This window comes from Gallus gallus, chromosome 1 (genome assembly GCF_016699485.2).
Source record: "Gallus gallus isolate bGalGal1 chromosome 1, bGalGal1.mat.broiler.GRCg7b, whole genome shotgun sequence".
NCBI classification, from domain to species: Eukaryota; Metazoa; Chordata; class Aves; order Galliformes; family Phasianidae; genus Gallus; species Gallus gallus.
In genome coordinates, this window is record NC_052532.1 from 174,069,624 (window position 1) to 174,092,424 (window position 22,801).

A 22,801-nucleotide genomic window follows, 5' to 3' on the forward strand; every position below is an offset into this window, starting at 1 on the left:
AGGGTGGGAGGACTGGAGAACTGAGATCTATAGGGAAGAAGAGTTAGAACAGCATGAAGTAACTTAAGATGGGAAAGGTGGGAGCTGGGATTCTGGGAACACAATTCTGTGTCTCTGGGAGATGCTGGGGGTTTCTGGAGCACCGGAATTTGTATGTGAGGATGCCAGGATTGGGAGGGGTAGGAAGACAAGTCTTGCAAGATACAGTTGGCTCGTTTGCTGCCTGAAATACAACAGCCCTAAAACCACACCGAAATGCTGCATATGAAGAATTTGGGATATTCATACTGCACATATCCCAGCACTTTCTGCTCCCTTATTGCTTGCTCTGAAGGTGTAACAGTATCGATGAGCTACAAGACCTGGCAAGTAGCTTATGTTTTCCTTCTTTGGGAAGTGCTTTCCCAAGACTTTTTTGCAGCTGTTTTGAGGAGGAAACACCTGTGTATCTGACACAGAAGTGAATCAACTTATTTTCTGCTCCTTCAAGTTCTGTTCTTCCACTCAGCAAGCTGACCCTCAGTTCTGGCTACTGCATCAGGTTGCCCAGGGTGGTAGCTTTGTTTCAGAGCAGTGTTTCAGTCTGCGTTTTCATCTGTTGTCACTTTTACACATCCATATTCTTCACTGCACCTGGGTTGCTTGAGGTTAAAATAGTGTATGTGACACCAGAAATAATAGAGCAGTTCACTGGTATGAGAACTGGTCCAGATATACATTGGTGTGAAAGCAGAAGTATTAAATCACTTTGGTTTTCCATCCAGGACCAGTATGCACACATTTTTACATGCGAAGAGCAGCAGTAGCAATAATAGTGACGATTAGCAGGGAAATTTGCATGCTCTCAAGCTTCATCTTAAGCTCAAGTCAGATAACCATACCAAGATTTTGTCCTCATTTATTCTCTGCTGAGTATTTGCATATATTTGCATGAGGTTTTATGCTCTTTGCTGCTTTCCTTCAGGTTGGGGATGGGAACCCTCTAAGGCTTTGGAAAGCCTCAGTGGAAGTTGAAGCCCCGCCATCAGTTGTCCTGAACCGAGTGTTGAGAGAACGTCACCTTTGGGATGAGGACTTCTTGCAGTGGAAGGTGGTTGAGAGCCTGGACAAGCAGACAGAAGTTTACCAGTATGTTCTGAACAGCATGGCTCCCCATCCCGTAAGAGATTTCGTTGTTCTAAGGTAAGCTAAAGGCAATTCTCTGATATCTTTGCCATCTGCAATGCAGACAAGCAAGATCTGCTCCTATCTCACCTCAGCCTTAGCATCTGTAAATTGTGCTTTAAGAACTTTACTTCTGGGCAGCAGCATTTATTTCTTAAACTGAATTAAAATTATACACCTAGAGCACGCTGACCTTTTCTCTGATGTAATTTGAGCAGCGCATACTCCTGAGGCCATAAATATCATTTATTCCTTAGAACAGATGTCTGATAATAGGTGCCGTTCTCTTAGCTTTGTTTGTTGTCAAAACAGTGCAAACAGAACCCAATTGTTTTTTACATTGCTTTTGCTGTCCTCTGGGGAGTGTTTCATGTTTAAGAGCTAAACTTTTAGTGAAGAAGATAGCAATGCTTTTAAGCTGAGGGTCTTATACAGCCTCTATATAAGTTGTTATTTTAGATTTGAGGTTAAAGTCTTTGTAGACCAAGAAGCGCAGGAACACTAACCCATAAAAATTATAGTGTGGGAATGAACAGGGACAGTGGATTTGTGTTCTGACTGTTTTCAGGGGATGAGATCTGTCAAAGAGACGTATAGCTGTATATCAGTATTCCAAATTCAGCCTCAGTTCTACCACTGTCTACGTGCCCATACAGAACAGACAAAAATATATTCCTCTTATGTACATCCTGCCTTTGAAATCCCTACCCTTTTCTTGCTAGGAGCTATTGTGGAGCTGCTGGCATATTTCACTTGCAGGGTCAGTCCTGCAGTTACTTATTTCAGGATGATTTTGTGTGTTCCCATTCTCGGTCGTTGCTTTCTTTGACTAAAATGATGTGCCAGACAAATACTAAGCAGTTTTGAAAATGAAAATAGTCCAGTGAGTCAGAACTGTATTAAAGGGAACAAAGATTGACGGAAAAGGATGAGCCCAATAAAATATAATTTGAATAGTACAACTCCTTTATGAACTTCATTATTCTCTTGGAGAATGATAACAAGCAGATATTGTTGGAATGGGGGAAGAATTACTGGAACTCTTGGAGGAAGATTTTTGAAATATTTTCTGTAAGACTTCATAATGTGAAAACCAGTCCTCCCATTACTCCATTTCCTTTGCCTTCCCGCAGAATATTGGGCTAAATTAATTTATTTCATAATTGATTCTCTTATATATTATCAGTTTATACAAGTGATAAATTTGACCCTCTGTTTAGCACCCAGAAGAGCTTCTGGGAGGGGCAGGGAGGTTTTGATGACCATAATTCTGTCCTGTTATTTGCCACTTAATTCACTGTTAGGTTTCATGGTGTTTTTTAAAGACCTGTTCTTTAAAGACCTGCTGTGCAGTCTCATCAGTTAAAGAGAAATCTTGCCATCAAGCCCTTGCTCTTTTCACTAACCCACGCAGAATGACCCCCAAGGACTGAAATATACGTCATAAAACTGAATCCTGGTGGGTTTTTGAGGTCTGGAAACAGCCATCAGGCAGATCTGTCACTTTCTATTGTTTATCTCTTTTGATTTATATCATTAAGTGTAGAGCAAGGTTAGCCAGAGATATCACAGTCAATTTGATACATTATGACTGGTAGGAAGTGAACAGTGAAATTGTAAATCACCTCTGGGGACGTGAATAAATATATTTTAACAGACTGCTGTTTTCCCCTCTCCAGTCAAACTGCTGGCTGTAGAAGGATAAACCTCATTGTTCTTCGCTTCTTGATTTGGCAGTCATAACAAGGAGATTAGGCTCCCTTGAGAATATTATAAGGGTAGGAGCATAGGGCCGGTGCTTCATATGCCTCAGATCTGAGGCAGTTTTCAGCTGCCCTGAACTTTCATTACTTTTTGTTAAAGATTGCTCAAGCGTTTAGCGCTACTTAAGTATCACTGCATGTCTGTGAGTTAGGTGTCATACCTATTTTTATTCTCGCAGATATTTAGAGAAGTATGGTAACCAGCCTAAATCCGTAGAACCAAGAATAGCAATTGTAAGTCTTCTGCAAAGTCAGATATACATAGTTTTCTACTTCAGGAATGACACAACTAAGTGTCACACGACTACCACAATGGTGTGGTCACAGCTTAGCGCTGTGGAGGTGGCGGCTCAGCATCTCACGGGAGAGACCTCTTCACGTGTTGCATCTCCTAAGAATAACTCATCATTTTCGTTGATGTACGTACACAGGCAAAACTTTGTGAAATCGGTATTTTTTTTTATATTTTCCTGAATGGCAGCTCAATTTCATGTCAAAAATGCAGAATGTTAAAATATCTGCTGCCCAGACTTCATCAGTCCTTGAAAGCTGCTCACCTGCTCAAGCATGCAGCTTCCCAGGGCAGCTTAATCCCTATCTCAGACAGTCTGTGGCAAGGTGATGCACGTAATGCAGTGCAGTGGAAATTTCTTATTTCCACAGTGTAGGAAAAGAATACAGACTATCCTGTGAGATTCCAGGCAGACAAGAAAGACGTGAGATACCAGGAAATGTAGAGAATGCCAACAGAACAAGAAAAAAATGTTAAGTATTAAAGTCTCGATCTCCTGAACCTGTAAAAAGCATCTGCAGCCTGTCAGAGAGGCTAGAAACTTGGGAGATGGAAAAGATGAGACAAGTGACGATGCTCAAAACAAAAATACGTCTTAAAAGGCCAGCCTGAAATTTGGTAATAAGAAAATACCTATCTGTAATTGGCTGACAGATGTGGTGATGTGTTCATGAAACTTCACAGTTATTATTTCTTCCCAAGTAAAATTTGCTCAATAGTTCTGTAACGTTGGTGAAAGAAAATGCTCCTTTCTTCCTGTGAGGAAAGAGAACATAGAATGTAGACCTTTTTGAGAGAAGAGGTAGAAATACGCTGTTTTCAGGGCCTGCAGAAGCATGTTGGTTCTTCCTATGTAGCACTGGAGAAACTTTCCATGGAAGTGTCTCTTTCTGGAGTGACAGGAGGACTGAAGCAAATGGACACCACCTTTGTGCCTGGGTGATCCATCCCTCTGGGATACTTAGATGTTGGTTCAGGTGTTTGTTTGACAGAAAAACCAAAGTCTGCCTAAGGAAAGGAAGCCTCAACTTCATTATCATTCCTAAGAGAGTTAACATGAATTTTCAACCTTTGGCTATTGCAAGAAATTAACCATTAAAGACTGTATTTCAACATTGCTATTTGGAGTGTGTGATGGCAAATATAATCACGAAATTACCACCAGCCACATGAGGAGTCTTTCCTCAGCTGCTGCGCATCAGTGGATATTAGCAGTAGAACACCCTGATAAAACATGCTGCACTTATACATAACATCTCCAAGATTGTTGTAAATTCATATCATTGACTGAATAATTGCATAACTGTAAGGATGCTTTTTTTTTTTTTAAATCCAGATGCCCTGAAAATGTGTTCTGAGAGTTGCAGGAGCCAGTGAGAATTTCTGGTGTACTACACTGTATTTGCTGCTCTGTAATAGTCTGCATGGGTGCAGTGCAACATTTCAGCCTTTGCTGGATGACTGATGCTCACTTTATGGCCTTTCCAAAGCTTACAAAAATGAGCTGATGCCTACTCCAGTGGTTATAATGTCACTGTGGTAGTGCTGTATCCCAGCCATTACTGTGCTGCATACCATCTGACCTCTCAGTCCTGCAGTAATTCAGCTTGTTTGGAGTCAGATGTATGGGCAGAGTGATAGCCTGTCTGTCTGCAAATGGCTGTGTCATGTCTCTAATATATGACGGTTACAAAATCCCTGTGGAGGGAAGCAAATTTTTTTCGACCTGGATCCATCAGCAGCATCAGCTGTTCCAACTCATAGTCAGAATCTCAACATGAAGGGGGCAGCAAAACCAGGTGGACATTGACTTTCAGGAAAACAGTGTAGATAGCATTGCTTGCAAGATCTGTCCCTGAGTCAGTTCAGAAGGTGAGCATTCAGGGGGTTAATTAGCCTCATTCTATGCCAAAATATCCTAACCTCCTAGCAGTTCATAGCAAAATTATGGCACCCACCATTAAAAATAATACATTTCTGGGAGGAGATCTAATGACTGAGCTTGATAAAATTTCAGTATCCTGTTTTGAGCAACAATCCCAATGGACTTGTAACATGAAACTCCTTCAGGAATTCACAGAACATAACAGGCAACAACTCCATAGACAAAGTCACTTAATGTGCCTCTGAGAGCTGGTTGGTTTCCTACTCCCCTGGTTTCTCATGGACATCTTGTGCTGCTTTTGTGGCTACCTGCCCTCTGCCAGTTGCCTGCCTCAGTCTTGTCCAGTCTGTCCATGTTCTTGTGCCAGCAGTGTATTTCAGCTTAAATATGTCTCCTCTCCCACTCTTCTATTTTCCCCTGCATTTATTTAGAGGCAATATTCTGTCATCAGCCTTACAAGGATATGGCTTCCTGGCCTTACAAGGATTAGCAAAAAAACAAACTGTAACTTTACTTCTGTTCTGTGTCTCCAAAAGGCTAGTTACTAAAGTGATTCAATCTTGAATATGTTGCTGCAGGACGTGGAGGACAGATTTGCCAAGGGGAACGTGCATGCTGGTTGCCATCTCTGTGGAACATGAAGAGGCTCCTCTTATGGGAGCGGTGCGAGCCATCGTGATGGACTCTCAGTACCTGATAGAGCCATGTGGCTCAGGAAAAGCCAGGCTGACCCATATCTGCAGAATCGACCTAAAGTAAGCATCCTGTCTGCAAAATGCAGATGTTCATTCAGTGAGGCAAAATCCTCCAGCTCAGAGAGAGGAGGTGTTGGGAGCAGATGGCATAGACAACATAGCTTTGCTTCTTTCTAGTCCTCTTGTGGACTTTTCTATCCACCAGGCTCATTTCTATGTTCAGCATATACTGTTTTTATGATGTGATCGTAGAACTAAATCTGGTTGTTTGATTACTGCAAGGAAGCACTGCCTACAGTGACAAGTACTCAGAGTCCCCAACAGCACCATGGGTAGCAGAGTATAGGGAGCATGGCAAGACCCTTCCTGTGGAGTATAGCTCTTGTGCATTTGGGTTTCTCAATAACTGCATCTTTTTTTGTTTCTTCAGAGGACATTCCCCAGAGTGGTATAACAAAGGCTTTGGACATCTGTGTGCAGCAGAAGTTGCCAGGATCAGAAACTCATTTCAGCCTCTGATTGCTGAGGGACCAGAAACGAAAATCTGAGGAAGTGTTTGTGGAAATGTGTACGTGTAAATCGGGGTATGGCAGAGAACAGGAAGACAGAAAGCAGAGATCTTTTTGGGGTTATAGAAGTCTGACCAGGCCCAGGTCTGTTCAAAGGTGAAAAAGGAATTTTATAGGAAAGTTCTTTTATTCTGGAGACTTTGCCTCTCACGTCCCTTCTGCATTAATTTCAATTGCTGAAGTAAAATTTCCTTCAAAGACCTTTTATCTTTATTGTTTTAAAACCATACTATTGCCATGACTTGTGTGTTACATAACTCTGGTATTTAAAGGCTTCTAAGAAGCATATTTTAATTGTACATAAATTGTGTACAGTATGTATATATTTATCTATATTACATCTATATATATATATGTATATGTATAAATTAATTATTTTGTATATAACTCAGTGCTTTCTAGAAGTCACTTGCATCATTTGGACCGTAAATGAATCTGTCACTTGTTTCTTAGTGTGTCACTGCTACATAAGCTGTGTTTGCTGTTATCACAGGGCTACCAGGCATAACCTGCGTGATAACAGAAACGTCTGTTCTCGGGTTTGTTTTGTGTTTGTGTGCTACAAGAAGGTACCTAGAAATAGATGTAGAAGAATTAAGAGAATTAAGGAAGAGGGAGGTGGCTGTAGGTTAAAAAGTAACGAGCGGATCCGTTTTGACAGGTACACTGCATGGAGTGTAACTGAGACATTTTGAAGGCCATTTATATTCAGCTGCAGAAAGTTTGTGACTGTCAGTACAAGGAAATGTTGGAAACTTAGCTACTGCCTTAATTAATGGTCTGTCTGTCACTAGAGAACCTCGCTATGTCAGTGTTCAGTGTAACTGCTCATTCTTAGCAAGTACAGTATAACACTGTGTGTACTGAGGTATCTGAAATCAGACTGGTAAGTTAATAAGCTGTAAATCTTTTGTTTAGCATTTCATCTAGGCTGTGAGGAAGTGTTTCTGTGTTGTACTTTCCTTCATCCATAGAGATGGCTAATTACTGAGAAGCTCCAAAGCAGATTTTCTACATCCAGTGGACACAAAGATGTACGGATGAACACCACGCCTTTTAGTACTCTTCCTATAAAAATAAATAAACTTTTTGAAGCTTTTAAACACATCTCAGAGATGTAAAAGATTAAATGCAGACTATGCTTGGGAAGATTGCTTTTATAGTAACAGCAAGCATTTTTGTATTATATTGCACTGATCTGCATGGTCCTGCCTCTATAGGCATTGGTGGGAGCAGGATCAGCCCCTGACTATGAGGAGTAGGAGCCATGTAAGCCTATTATACCGTTTCATTTTCAGGGACCTATTATTTGCTAATGGAAGAATGCTTTAAAAGTCATAATAATGATGTGTTGATGCTACCATTGAGGCAGGGTTCTCTTCTGTTTTTAACTAACCTAAGACCAAAAATGATATTACATCTATGATTCAATAAGAATGTACAAGCCTGTTACTATTGTTCTTCATTAATCGCATTTGTTCACTTTGTCTTTATTTATTGCTGCATAAACCAGCTGAGACATTCATAGCCAATGTTTTAGCTCAGTCCTTCCAGCAAAATCCACTGAGATTTAGTATGAGGTCAGTGAAATGGGAGACATTTCCTACAGGAAGCTAGTCTTCTGTCCCGATCAACTTTATGGAGAAGGTTTCCCATGCAGTAGCTCTGCTTGTGTGGTGAATCTGCCCTGGGTACAGGGATTGTGGGTAGACAGTTGAAGGTAGAGCATAGCTCCACGTGTCCCTGTGCACATGAGTAAGGGCTGTGCTGGTGGGGTGGACAGTGGCAGGGTGACCCAGCACGGTCCCACCATGGAGCAGCAAGTCCCTGCAAAAGTCACTGGCATCTATCCCTTGTCAGCTGCTGCACTCTTTGTCTCACCCAGCAACGCACAGGATCAGGGAGCTTGGTTGCCTATGAGCTCATGTGTTGAGTTTGTTGCCAACAATCACAGAATCATGGTTTGGGTTGGAAGGGACCTTTAAGATCATCTAGTTCCAACCCCCCTGCTATATGCAGGAATACCTTTCTCTAGACCGGGTTGCCAAAAGCCCCATCCAGCCTGGCCTTGAATGCTTCCAGGTAGGGGGCACCCACCACCTTGCTGGGCAACCTGGTCCAGTGTCTCACCACCCTCACTATAAATAATTTCTTCCTAATATCAAGTTGCAACAGCAGTTGCAACATGCAAATATTGGGAGTTTTTAAGTATTAAGAGATGAGCGAGAGCACTTGCACCCTATGTGCTCGCCATGAGGTCCTTGTTCTCCCCACGTGAAAGGCCACAGGCAGCCATGGAAACCACCCACTGCCCACATTCAGCCTTTCCCCTGCTGCCATTGGTTGGGACTGCGATCCCAAGGAGCAGCACCTCCTCCCATCAATGCCTGTAGCCATGGCAGCAGATTTCATACCAGCTGTTTTCCAAAACAGGAGCAATTAGAGTGCTTCTGCTACATTAGTTTGCATAAATGAATACAATTGTGCCGCAGTATCAATGGACGCAGATTCTCTGACTCTGGGAACGGCAATTGTCTGACACTAAATTCTGAAGGAAATGAAGGGAAAACCTGGACAGTGGTTTTATCCTATCTGAGAACTCATCACTCAGCTGGAAGGGGCCCTGTGCCACTGCCACCGTTAGCAAGGTGGGTTTGTCCTCCTACCATTGCAGAAGCTCTGTCTTATGCTCCCAGCATCTCTAAGCCGTGTATCAATGAAATACGTTCTTGTTAAAATGCACATTATGCCATGTCTACCATTCAGCTACCACAGTACTATTGTTACATTGCCGTTGAGAATACATTGAATACATTATGATGATTATGTTTTGAAATGTTATATTCATATCAATACCTCATATTTTTACCTCATCTGTTGGTATCAGTCATTTAGTTGTAAATAAATAATTGCAGAATTGAATAAATTTGCATACATTAAAGAATGACATTTGTTCGATGTGTTCATTTCACCACTTGGCTCAGGACAAAATATGTAGCCTTGCTTTCTTTATTACAACCTGCTGTGCATTAAGCTTTTCTGATACAGGACCTCAATAACTGCTTTGAGCTCAAAGTGATATTATTGTCTACCATGTTTCTCCTGTATCATAAGCACACCAGAACTTCATGGCAAAGATGAAGGATATGAGGATAAGATACGAGGAAAGTATTTTCCAAAGAAGCCAGGAAGTTGGAGGGCTGACTTGAGAAAGGTAAACTCAGGTCTCCAGCAGTACTTACGCCCCTGATTCCAATGAATTATGAATTCAACCATGTTTCTGCACCTACATCATGTTCAATAAATAATGGGGAGATCTGTGAGAGTGTCATTGGAGATGGGGTTGGGTTCACATTCTCAGATGCTGGCTGTCTCAAATCCACCACTGCCAAGGAGAAAAATGGTGCAACAACAGGATAGTAATTCCTGAGGTTTGTCTTACACATATCATCTACAGATGGAATTTATTCAGGCCTCTGGATGGGCCTGTATCTCTCCAACTGTATTTAATTATCAAAAGAAAAGGAATCTCAGGAAACTGGATGCTGAGTAGGGAGTCAGCTATGAGAGGTCATCTAGGAGGGAATAAATCTTTATGTCCCACCATTTACAGAAAGCTAAGTATTATAATTTGTACTAAAAGAAAGCACTTTTCACTAATTCTCTGCCATAATAAAGGTGAGCAGCTGTGTATGTCCATCCTTTCTTGCAAAAAAATTTACAACATGTGATGTGTTCTCAATTCCTTTCTTATCTCCACTCACCAGTAGTGATGTCAGGACAAACAGGCCATCATAACCCTTATGGCACAGATGCTTCAGCTCCTGGTATGTGCAGCCTTCATGATGTTGAATTCTTGGGCATCATCCTCCTTGTAACTTCTTGCAGAGGTCACAAGCAACGCGTCCTTCTGTCTGGTGAACTTGCTTTGCAGAATTAGTGTCAGTCTTGGATGATCTTAGCATGCCTAAGAGATGTTGCTCTTGGAAGTGGTGGGTACTTGTTAGGTGAGAGTACAGGCTGGACATACTGAAATGGCTGTGAGATGGAAACGTTGAAAGACCTGCACAAGAGACTGCTGCAGTCTGCAAATCAAGTAGGAGAGGATGAAAAATGATACTGTCACTTCAGCTCAATAGTGACACAGCAGAGGCAGGGAGTGATCTTGCAAGCAGCACTTGTAGAGCATGGGCCGTTCACTCTTTGGGAATTTAGCTTGGCCATGTTGTGCTCTCCTTACTAGATCTGCAACAGCCACATCTGCACAAGGGCTTTATTGAGACAGGTGGTTGGCAGGCTGATCATGTAACAACTTCACCATGGTGTGCCTGCACCAAGGTACGGGGTGTCAAATCCCAGGTTCAGAACAGGGTGCGTGCTTGGACTAAAATGTACAAGTTTAAATTGTAAGGCAGCTAGTTCCTATGCCCTCAGCATCATGGTTGCCCAAAGATGTAATGGATGCCAAAAAGATCCACACATATCATGGTGCAGCTGTAGACTGTAGGCTGTAGATCTGAGCAATGTCAGTCAACAAATAAATGACAGGGAAAATGCCAATAGGCTGATGTTGGGGAAGCTCTCACACACTTCCCTGATATCCTCCCTAATTGATAAAACTACCCAGACACCAGAAATGTTGCTATGCCTCTGTTGAAGACTAGCACCTTTTTGCATAAAACATAACCTAGAGAGAGAGCATTGAGTAATCATGGCCAAGTGGTCAGTGGCCACAGCCCCACACTGGGGAGGGCACTGCCATCCTGCCAGGGCTTGTGTCTGCAAGGGCCTGTGCAGCACAGTAGATAAAATGAGAAAGCTTTGAGCAGAGACTTGAGCCACAGCATGCAGTTCATTGGCACTAATTTGCAAGGAGACAGGATGGGATGCGGGTCATGACTGCACTTTACCAAAAAAAATGCGTCATTCTGGGGCAGTATCTTCTTCTCCAGCAGAAAACAGCCCTGCTTGGAAAGAGCAGCTGCATGGAGCTTCGCTGACATGCCAGCAAGAGGATTGCGGCTTATTTCTTAATCAAAATAATTCTGCAAAAGGGCATTTAGGGAAACTCGGCCCAAAACTGCAGACTCTGCTCTTTCCTCCTCACCAGCTTGTAACAGCTCAGAGACAGACACATGGCTGAAATACAGAGCCAATACTTGCTACAGCAAGGATTTGCAACAGCTTGCAATTTATGGGTGCAAATGAGCCTCATGGCCATCTGTCCATCCCCAGACTATGCCTGACACGTTCTGCAGGTTCACTGGAACAACTCTTTCTCCTTGAGAGGCCACCTATTGAGTTACTATTTGTTTCTTTTTTTGTTTGTTTGTTTGTTTGTTCATTTAATTAAATGAATGCGGGAACTGCAGACTCCCAACCAGACTGCAGTAATTCTATCAGCAGCATCTGCTGGTTGGCAGTGCCATGTGTGTGGGACAGATATGAGCTGGGTACCTGCGGGCAGCCCGACCCCAAACACCCCAACCCTGAGCCAAGCAGCAGCCCAGGCCCAGCCAGCTCCAGTGCTTCTCCATACCCCACCAGCTCCAACTGGGCCTGGTGTTCACAACAGTAGAAGGTCCACAGACCAGGAGCTCCATAGGTGCTCTGACTTGACTATTTTTTCCCCACACTCCTTCAGTTTTGAGATCTGCCATGAGGGAGCTGCTTTACCCACACCCAGCACCCCTCTGCATCCAGCAATATTGATTGTCACCAAACAACGTGAATGAGAAGCCCACCACCCTGTGAATGCAGGTCCTATTGGCTTCATGGCTGCCCCACTGTCCTGCCCAGTGCTGACCTGATTCCCAGGCGTCAGACAGAGATGGGCCCATAAAGAGAAATTCACATCTTTTAGCTCTTTAGTTCTGCTTCCCCAGTCACCTCCCTGCTGACATGTCAAGAGGAAATGGCTTTAAGTTGCACCAGCAGGAGTTCGACTTGGATATTAGGGAAAACTCCTCCAAAAGTGTGGTCAGGCACTGGAACAGGCTGCCCAGGGAAGTGGTAGAGTCATTGTCCCTGGAGGTGTTCAAGAAGTTTGTAGACATGGCACTGAGGGACACAGTTTAGCGAGTAATATTGGTGATAGGTGGACAATTGGACGTTATCTTGGTCTTTTCCAGCCTTGATGATTCGGTGATTCTACAATTCTTTCCTCCAAGGAGATGTGTTCATGACATTCTCACAGCATTGTTGGTAGCGCCCATGCATAAATCACACCATCAACTCGCTTTGGGGGTGAAGGGATGGAGAAAGAGCCATTTCAGAGTCAGTATTTGGTCATTCAATATCTCTGCTTCTCCCAGGGCTGCTGAGCCAGCTCCAGGCTAGACACTGTCCCATCAGCCATCAACTCACCCCATCAGGAGCCAGCCACCACATCCATGTTATCTGTAGACTCTTCCCAAACACCAGACCAAACCCCATCTGCAAGCATCACCATGAGTGGGATTTACTCCCTGGCCACACTGTGTCACAAACTGTGGCTTTTCATCGTGTTGAGCTGCTGGTCTCAAGCCTGAAGGATTGTTTCTTGCTGCACTGTTCTCTTGACACTTATGATCATAGAATCATAGAACGGTTTGGGTTGGAAGGGACCTTTAAGATCATCTAGTTCCAACCCCCCTGCTATAAGCAGGAACACCTCCCTCTAGACCAGACTGCTCAAAGCCCCATCCATCCTGGCCTTGAATGTCTCCAGGGTGGGAGCATCCACAACCTCTCTAGGTACTTGGAGAGCTGCTGGAACACTAGGAACAATGGCAGTGGAACACAGCAGTGGCCTCTGTCCTGGACTTCAGGAGTACAGACTTCGACCTCTTCAATGAATTGCCTGGCAGGGTGACATGGGATAAAGCCCTGGGGGGAAGAGGGGTCCAAGAAAGTGAGTCAGTATTCAAGGGCTATCTTTTCCAAGCAAAGAAGAAGTGCATCCTGAGAAAGAGGAAAGCAGGTAAGAATGCCAGGAGGCCTCCATGGATCAACAAGGAGCTCCTGGACATAGTTTGCTGCAAAAAGGAAGTCCCTAGGGAGTGAAAGCAGAAATGGGTTACCTGGGAGAACTACAAAGAAGTTGTCCAAGCCAGGAATCAGGTTAGGAGAGCTAAAATCCAGACAGAATTATATCTAGCCAGGGACATAAAGGGAGTAAGAAAAAATTCTACGCATATATCAGTGATAAAGGGAAGGCTAGGGAAGATGTGGGTCCTCTCCAGAAGGAAACTGGAGACCTCGTCATAAGAGATACAGAGAAATATGATGTTCTCAGTGAGCTCTTTGCCTCAGTCTTCACTGGCAAGAGCTCTAGCCACACTGCCCAAGTTGCAGAAAGCAAAGGTAAGTACTGGGAGATGGAAGTTCTGCCCGCTGTAAGTGAAGATCAGGTTTGTGACCATCTAAAGAACCTGGAGGCAGATAAGTCCATGGAACCCAATGAGATCCATCCACAGGTTCTACGGGAACTGGTGGATGAAGTTGCCAAGCCTCTATACATCATATTTCAAAGATTATGGTAGTCTGGTGCAGTTCCTACTGACTGGAAAAGGGGAAACATAATGCCCATTTTCAAGAAGGGAAAGGAAGAAGATCCAGGGAACCACACACCAGTCAGCCTCACCTCTGTGCCTAGCAAAATAATGGAGCAGATCCTCCTGAAGGTCCTACTAATGGAAAATAATTTCCTACACATGGAAAATAAAGATGAAGTGATTGGCGGTAAACGATGTGGCTTCATCACGAGCAAGTCATGCGTGACAATTTTTGTGGCCTTTTATGATGGATTTACGTCATCAGTGGATAAAGGAAGAGCAACTGATGTCATCTACCTAAACTTGTGCAAACCATTTGACACTCTCTCATGACATCCTGGTTGCCAAATTGGAGAAAAAATGCATTTGATGGATGGACCACATGCTGGAATAAGGAATTGGCTGTATGAGCACACTCAGAGAGTGTGCTGTTCATCCTGGAGAAAAGGAGGCCTTCCAGTACCTGAAGGTGGCCTACAGGAAAGCTGGGGACAGGCTTTTTGGAAGGGCATGCAGCAACAGGACATGGGAAAATGGCTTTAAACTGGAAGAAGGTAGATTTAGACTATTAGGAAGAAATTCTTTACTGTGAGGATGGTGAGACACTGGAACAGGTTGCCCAATGAGGCTGTGGATGACCCCTCTCTGGATGCTTTGAAGGCCAGGCTGGATGGGGCTTTGAGAAACCTGGTCTAGGTGGAGGTGTCCCTGCCTTTAGCAGGGGGGTTGGAACTGGATGATCTTAAGTCTCTTCCAACCCATACCATTCTATGATTCTATCATTCTATGGTCCTACGATTCTATGATATATCTCACCACTGACATCCCCAGGACAACAATGGAACAGTCTGTGGCTATTATCACTACAACTAAAAATAATTGCTGAAAATAATGAAAAATTAAATGGGTATCATTGGGCTAAGCCAAAATGTTACATTATGACTTACTTGGCCTTACCAGGTTTCTTGCCTTGGGCAACTTTTTTTCAGCAATCACTTGTATTTATCAGAGAAGAGATACATTTATTGCATTTGGATTTTTTGAATAATTGAGTAATTTAATCTTTTAAGTGCCTCTGAGATCATTTGCTGTAATTAAAGACAGAAGATGAATGACTGAAGTGTAAGAGTAAAGTGGAAGACTTTAAAAATGAATGTGCCCTCCACTGCATCTCCTGTGCATTTATATAATGATTATTCTGAATTAATACGACCACAAAGACAAAAGAATAAAATAAAAAGAGCTTGGTCATGTTATTTTTCCTTCCTGCCCAACAATAACATGTCACCATCTGGAACAATGTACACGTGAGCAGCAGGCACATGCTGTGCAGTGCTGGGCCCCACAGCCTCCAGGTCTGAGACACAAGGAGAGGCAGTATCAGCTCACACGTCCTGCAGCAGTGTGGCTGATAAACAAGTTACAAATGTATATAAAATCCATAAAGTTCAATTAGAGGTGGACTTAGAGGTAGGCAGGCCCTGCGACAATCTCCAGCACGTGCTATTGCTTCTGCTGGCCTACAAAACTTTCTTACCTCATAAAACTTTACAGTGCAGGCAGTTTATAATGCTGCACCTCTTGAACTAACTACTTGGCCAATTTGCAGTTCCCTTCAGCAGGAGGTAAAGAGCAGATTTCCATAGACAGGTGTTTAGTTTACTCAGCTCTACCCAAGGCCCACTGTAGGGCCTGCACTGCTGGTGTACATCCCAGCCAAGGCCCACTGTAGGGCCTGCCCTGCTGGTGTTCAGCCCTGCCCAAGGCTCAGTGCAGGGCCTGTAAAGCAGAAGAACCAAAGCACAGCCAGCTCTTTGCTCAGACCCTGTTAAGCTAACACCACACGTGATGTGGGCACTGGAGGTGCTCAGCCCCAGAGTTAAGTACCTCCCCTGTGACACTCAAGGCTCTACAGACAATCTCTAGCAATCAGGGCAAGCAATTCACACCTCTTCTTGTGCCTTTGACTTTTCTGCCCTGCTTTGTTAATATTTTCTCTGGCTTCTCTCTGCTCCGCTGGTCCTTTTGCCATGCCTGCTCAAACACACACAGCACCACGATGTACTAGCCAGCAAAATGTCAGCGCCCACAAGCATCTTGGCTGCAGGCTCCTGGTATTGCAACTTTCTGGTTTCTTAATGAATTTGGTTTTCTTAGAACTGTTGGACAAAGTGGTGGTTTTGCTCAACTCACAGTACAGAACAAAAGCCTCTGATACACCAGACTCTGCCATTCTGTCACCTTATTATTCTCTCTTTTTTCAGATTCTATAAAGAGTGGGTTGAGCCAGCCAGCACCACCCTCAGCCTTGTAGTTGTTGGCAAAGGGCGTTTCAGCAATCTGAGAGCAACGCATTGGATTGGGAACAAACTTTCTCCTTTCCTTTCCTCACCTCTGCTTTGCAGCTCTCCATGAGGAAGGAAGGAACAAGACTGGTCTTTTTCAGCTGAAGCTAAAGCACCTAGAAATGGCTATTTTTTTTACCCTTAGGAAGGATGGAAGTTTTTTCCTGTGAGGCTTTTGCAAACAGAATGAATCTCTAAATGACTCAGAAGTAAATCGATAAAACATAGTTAGAAAAGCAATGTGTTTCTTTAAACATTTTCTCTCTTGCAAGGCTGCTATCCCATTCATTAGATTTTTTCCTTTCTGTTCCCATTGCCTTTCACTGCAGCATGTGCTTTGCTGAGGCTGTATGGTGCAAGTCCCAGAAGCTGCCTGCTTTGTGCCACAGCTCTGCTGACAAATTCCTTCAAGGCTAAGAGCAGCTCTGCTCAAACACAAGAGCTGTAAAGTTTACAGCAGTGTTACTAGGGGATAAGCTATCACAACAAACAACTTAGAATCATAGAATCACCAAGGTTGGAAAAGACCTCCAAGATCATCCAGTTCAACCATCCACCTACCACCAATATTTCCCCACAAAATCAACATCTAAATGTTTCTTGAACACCTCCAGGGTTGGTGACTCCACCACCTCCCTGGGCAGCCCATTCCAGCACCTGACTACTCTTTTAGAAAAGAAATTTTTCCTAACATCCAACCTCAAACTTTCCATAGGATTATAGAATCATAGAATATCCTGAGTTGTAAGGGACCCATGAGGATCATTGAGTCTAACTTCTACTAGCACGGTTACTTCCACAGGTTTTATATTATTATTAGTAGTAGTAATAATAATAATAATAATAATAAAATGAACCCAAAGCCCCAAACCCTCCTTATGCCCCAGTCAGAGCTCTGCTGGAAAAGCCTCTGCTTAGATGCAGGCCCCAGCATTCTCCCTCAAAAGTCAGGGCTATTTATGCAGCACAGCAAAAACAAACAGCAGCGCAAACTGCTTGTGGAGTTACCAATAGAGCCCCTCCAAAGGAACTCTGCACTTCAGACTGCAGACTGGAAAACTGGACAGATTAAAAATTAAGAGCAGATTGCCATCTGTTATCCACAGTATCTTTATTTCATTTCAAAGATTGTTATAAAAACAATATAAAATTAATTCTTGCAATTAGTTAAGATCCCTCTGGCACTCACACTGCACAGTCTTGAGAAAGAAAACAGAAGCATTGCACTCAAGTCACAAAAGTATTTTGAATAAAAGTGTATATATATTATTTTACAACATGTTTAATTTGGAGCACTGAGCAACAACATTTCAGTCCAGAAAATCCCATGGCCGCAGCTGGATCAGAGGAGGTGCTGGCTGGAGCTATCTGCATGAGCACACTGCCGCTCTACTTCCTTGGACAGGGCCTGATCCTTGCCTCCAGGGCTTTTCTGCTGTTAGGATTTCTAAGAAAACTGACAAGAAACATGCACTGGCCCCTGATAACTGAAAGTCATAGAATCATTTGAGTTGGAAGGGAGCCTTAAAGGTCACCTGGTCCAACTCCCCTGCAATGAACAGGGATACCTACAGCTCTGTCAGGGTGCTCAGAGCCATGTGCCATACCCATTCCGCAGGCAGGCTGCCAAGGTCAGAGCTTCAGCAATCCCCAGGGCCCGCTTAGCAGTGACATCTAAACCCTCTCCTGAAGGGCAAAGCAGCAAAGGCTGTGTTATTTCTACGGGACATGGCACCATTACAGGATGTGATCACATCGCTTTGCAGTAGCAAATCCCACTTTACCTACAAATTAACTATCCAGCTGGTGCCATCTGCCTGTCGGTGGTTACATATCACCCAGCCTGCAGTGTCTCATTGCTAGGACTGCTGGCTTCACTACTCACACAGTGACCGGCCTGTCCATTAGCACAACACAACGGGCAGGATGGAAAGCTGTCAGTGCAGTGCCAGCACAGTCCAGGCACTCAGTGCCCACCAGCTCCACATTGTTCTGGGTATGCCTTCACAGGTCTGCTGAACCTCTGCAGCCCAGGGAGGACATGGAAGCTCAGCTGACCAAAAAGATCAGGCCCGGTTTCATTTTATTTCACCGACAACAAAATCATTAAAACACACGTACACAAACACAGTGTGGAAGTCACATGTGACCTGGCTACATTTTAAATAAAAGTCGCTTTTTGTTATGGGTTGAGGAGGTATCTGACACAGTGGAGTAAATGCATTTGCTGTGTGATTCATTGCCATAACACAGAGAAAGCCATTTTGCATTTGATACATTTAGGGTGAGCCATTTCTTTGTAATCCTCGCTGCACCAGGCAGCAACACATAAATACAGCAGCTTAAATTTTGCTCTTCTTCAGCAAGTGCTATCATGCGATAAATAAATTTTATGTACATTTTTAATAGTTCTTGACTTACTTGGAATTTTTCACCTTAATATCAAATATATTATCACCTTGATATCAAAATTTTGATTAGTGCAGAGAGAGACCACTTTAAGACCGGAACTGAAGGGCAAATATATTAATCATGGTGATAAAATACTCTTTTCTATTTCTGCAGATTACTTAGGAAAAACAAATAGTTTTCAGTTACAAATGAAAATAGTATTTCATACATAAGTTTTAATTTACAGCACAGAATCACAGATTCATAAAATATTCGGATTGAAAGGAACCAAAGGAGGTCATTTAGTCATCTGTTAGCCGTCGAGGAGATAAACATCACATTTAATAGAGCATAATCAGCTTAGCAGATAAATAATTCTTAATTAACACAGAGCACATTTCCTTTAAAATATTCTTTCCAGTGACTGACATTATTCACATAGCAATAAAAACACAATTACAGCTGAAGGCTGTGCAGGCCCAGAGTTAGAAGTGGAGAAAAATGGCCACACCGCTTTCTACCACGGACGCTCCTAACGCAGTAATTCACAAAGCAAGCAAAATAACACTGAGTTTTCTTCCATCTCTATTTCTACTAATAAATGATGCTGCTAATATTTTGCTAAGTTCAGCCCAGTTATACTTTGGGAAGGAGATGCTGTCAGGGCCAGATCCCATTGCTCAAAAGAAAGCGTCCCACAGAACCAGAAGAGCCTCATGGAAAATGGACGCCTCATTTCAGAAGCAGCAGCTCCAAGATCTCAGACTCTGGCAAAAGCAGCAATAAAGTGCTGGATTATTACAGCAAAAGGTTGGGATCTAAATTCTCCATGCTTAACACAAATTATGTGCAGAGAAAGGTCCTTTCACTCTTCTCAACTCTTCCCATCAGATTGCACAATCCCTGCCATCCCAGGACAACTCCCTGATGCCTTTCCCACAGATCCTTGAAAGAAGATTTCCCTAACAGATCCTCAAGTCCTGTGCAGCCATCAGTGCTGACTTGAGCTCAGAAGCACAGCAGCAGTAAGTCTGTGGCGAACATGAAGCCCAGCAACCAGAGTTGCTGTTTGTGCAGTTCTCCTCTGTCGCTGCTCACCCACATGCCCTGCTCCAGGGAGGTGTTGGCTCTGATCACCTAACATCAGCATTAGAGCCTACTTTGGAAGTATAAATCATCTTTTCTTGGATAATTTTGGCATTCAGGCTCTTCCACCACTCAGTGTGCTCAAAACACGCTTATCAAACTCAGTAAGGGAAAACCACAGAGGGGAAAGCATCCGCTCAGCCAAAGGTCCCAGGGAAGGTTGTGAGATAGCTCCAACCACAGGAATTAAAGACTGGTCCCAAACCATATGTATTAAACCACAGAGGGTGGTTTCTGGAGGCCATACACTAGCAATCATTGCTCGTTGTCAGTGTCCTGCAGCACCAGGCAGTGTGCACACCTTACTGGTGCTGAAATGACCACCACACTGTGCACTCCCATTTCAGATCTCCCAAGGGGATGCAAGAAGAAGAGCCGTGGGTGATGGATGCAGGGGCAGCTCTATTTATACCGTCTTTCTGCTCTTTTGGAGTAGTACATAATACAGAATATAGTAACAATAAAAGCAACAAATATGAAAGAGATGAAGGCGAATAATGATTTTCTGGTTCGGAAAAAGTGGCATTCAGGACACATAGCAGCCTCCTCCGGGCACAGCACCTCAGCAGTGTCGGGACCAGGAAAACCATTGTTGTCAATTATTTCTCTGTAGTGCTTCATAGAAGGCTTTGGTTCATATTGATTTGCAGCATAACTGTACAGGCCATATTTAGGAGCAGTCTTGTCATTAAAAGAATAGACAAAATATCCTTGGAGATTAACATTATCCAAGGCATAAGCTGGAAAAAAAAAAAAAAAAGAAAAAATGTCACTTTGGCATTCAAGAGCATTATCATATACCAGTACATAGAGCAGGATCAGCAGGCTGTGAAACCCAGATCTGCCCCCTCTCTTCCTACAAATAAGGTAAGGTGCACATATATCCATGCAGTATTTGTCATAAAAAAATGTTTCTCAGCCATTGCCAGACAATGTGATCTCTGAGTATTCTGTAAATTATTTTCTTACACTTGGTAAACACAGCTGTGAGCACAGGACTCTGTTTAATGATCAGCCTGAAGCCTACTGTGAAAAGATGGGTCTTCTTTTTTGCATAAAAGAAAGCAAGAAAGCAGGTTTTCGTGTCCCTGCACTAGGACTTCTGCAGCCTGTTCCCCTGGTTCCAGAGGATAAGGCCAAGGAAGGAGGATACCAGGCTGCCCTTCTCACTACCAAAGGGATGGTGACATCAGGGAAAGGCACACCAATGCTGCCCAGGCCCCCATCAAGCCTGGCCTTGAACACCTTCATGGATGGGGCATCTACAGCTTCTCCACAAGTAGTTCTCTCTCTGCAGCCACATGCAAGACACTAAGCACTTTTAACCTACTTCTCACATGCAAAATGAGATATTTACCTACCCTTCAACAGAGGTGCTATGTGGAATAATTAGTTTGCATTTGTAAAATTGCATGTGGATTTAATGCTGTCACATAAATGGTTATTGCTGTTCTTTATTTTCAGTTGGCAAAGATGAACATAAACACTCCATGAAAAAATGCAGCCTCAGCCCAAATGGCTCTGTATTGTACCCTGGAAGTGTTAATCTGCATAAACCTATTGGCTCCTCTGGAATCATGCAGGAGAGCAATGTGACAGTGCTGCCACATGCAGCCCCAGAGACCAGCTGGAAGAAGGCAGAACAGGAAACTCAGGGTGAGACCACACATGTACCAACTGCAGCGTGACCCCGAGGTAAGGACAAAAGGTTTTTCGTTTCAGTCAGTGCAGAACATCTGGCAGAAAAAAAATGTAAGTCCTGGAGAAACCTGAGTCAGTCAGGGGAACAAGGTTAAGAGCTTGTTACGTGTGTAAGGAGAAGATGGACAAAAGCACAGTAACACTGTGGGGGAACATACAGAGGGTGAAACAGCTCTTTGGAAGACAGAGCTCTGGGTAAGTACTAAGACTGGTTAGCAGAGATATGTTCACCCATGACAAAGAAGGCAAAAAGCCTGGAAAATATGGCTTGCACACAAGGATTATATTATTGGTGGGAAAATACAGTAGCTATTTCCAGGCTGTTTAGAAGAGGTGGGCAGTAATTGAGTGATGCAGTATGAATGACAAAATTCTGTGAACAATGGGATTATGTGCAGACTAATGGGAACTGAGAGAAAAGCCCATATTCACACACTTAGAGACATCCCAAGAACTGGTACAGCCTAAAATATTAGGAAGGAGACAAAGCAAACAAACCAAACAGATTGAAACCACAAGCCCAAATACCTCTAAGGTGTGTTTTTAACTACAGACGCAGAAAACATGCACCCAGTACTTCAAAATGTTGCCAGAGGAACTCTTGGGCACTTAGTATGAATGTTGACTAATTCCTAAAGGAGGTGGAAATTACAGACAAGGAAATTAAAGCCGACACTTAATGCAGTGGACTGGATGATGGAACTGCCAGCCATCCTTCACTACCTACTAAAATAATGGGATAGATTATATAAGGCTTGATAAATAAGAATTACAGGAGATATATATGATTAATGCCAATCAGGTTAGCTCTATGAAAAATGAATCTTGTCAAACTAATTTGACATTCTTAACTTGACATCATTTTTATGAGATCGGTAGATCAATACAAGTAATGTTTGATGCGATATACTTACAACTTCATAAGGCAACTGACTTGATATTATATGGCATTTGGATCGAGAAAATAAAATGTTATGAGGTCAAGGTGGGCCCATAATAAACAGATTTCAGCTGGACTCAAAAAGAGCAGGTAAGTCTAGAAATGTAATTGCAGAGAGTTAATTGTCCCAGTAGGTACATGTCCCAGTAGGTGGTCATGAAAAAAATAGCTTTTACAACTAAGATATTTAATCATCTTTCAGTGGCCTGAAATAAAACTGTTTCTCACAAAGTTTGCAAAGAACACAAACGTTAGGGACATAGCTAGTGTAGCAAGTTTTCCACAGGTAGGTTAGAGGTACTTGAACATGAATAAATACAAGGATGGCATAGAGGTAGACCACACTTCAGTACAAACAGTTCCATCCCGAGGAGG

General features: G+C 43.2%; 2 protein-coding genes across 13 annotated transcripts in view; one reads left to right on the forward strand and one right to left on the reverse strand.

The window, feature by feature from the left end:
* The window catches only part of STARD13 (StAR related lipid transfer domain containing 13), a 300,043-nt gene extending 290,731 nt beyond the window's left edge, over nucleotides 1–9,312 (forward strand). For all 12 annotated transcript variants that reach the window (XM_046909814.1, XM_015278497.4, XM_040703684.2 and 9 more), the window contains 3 exons: nucleotides 965–1,182; nucleotides 5,683–5,859; nucleotides 6,230–9,312. In XM_046909814.1, coding sequence (XP_046765770.1) covers nucleotides 965–1,182; nucleotides 5,683–5,859; nucleotides 6,230–6,347 — 513 coding nt within the window. In that variant the 3' untranslated portion in view covers nucleotides 6,348–9,312. The remainder of the gene's footprint in view (nucleotides 1–964; nucleotides 1,183–5,682; nucleotides 5,860–6,229) is intronic.
* Nucleotides 9,313–17,342: 8,030 nt separating this feature from the next.
* Nucleotides 17,343–22,801, reverse strand: part of KL (klotho) — a 47,428-nt gene continuing 41,969 nt past the window's right edge. Inside the window, exon 5 of the mRNA XM_417105.8 lies at nucleotides 17,343–20,525. Coding sequence (XP_417105.3) covers nucleotides 20,188–20,525 — 338 coding nt within the window. The 3' untranslated portion in view covers nucleotides 17,343–20,187. The remainder of the gene's footprint in view (nucleotides 20,526–22,801) is intronic.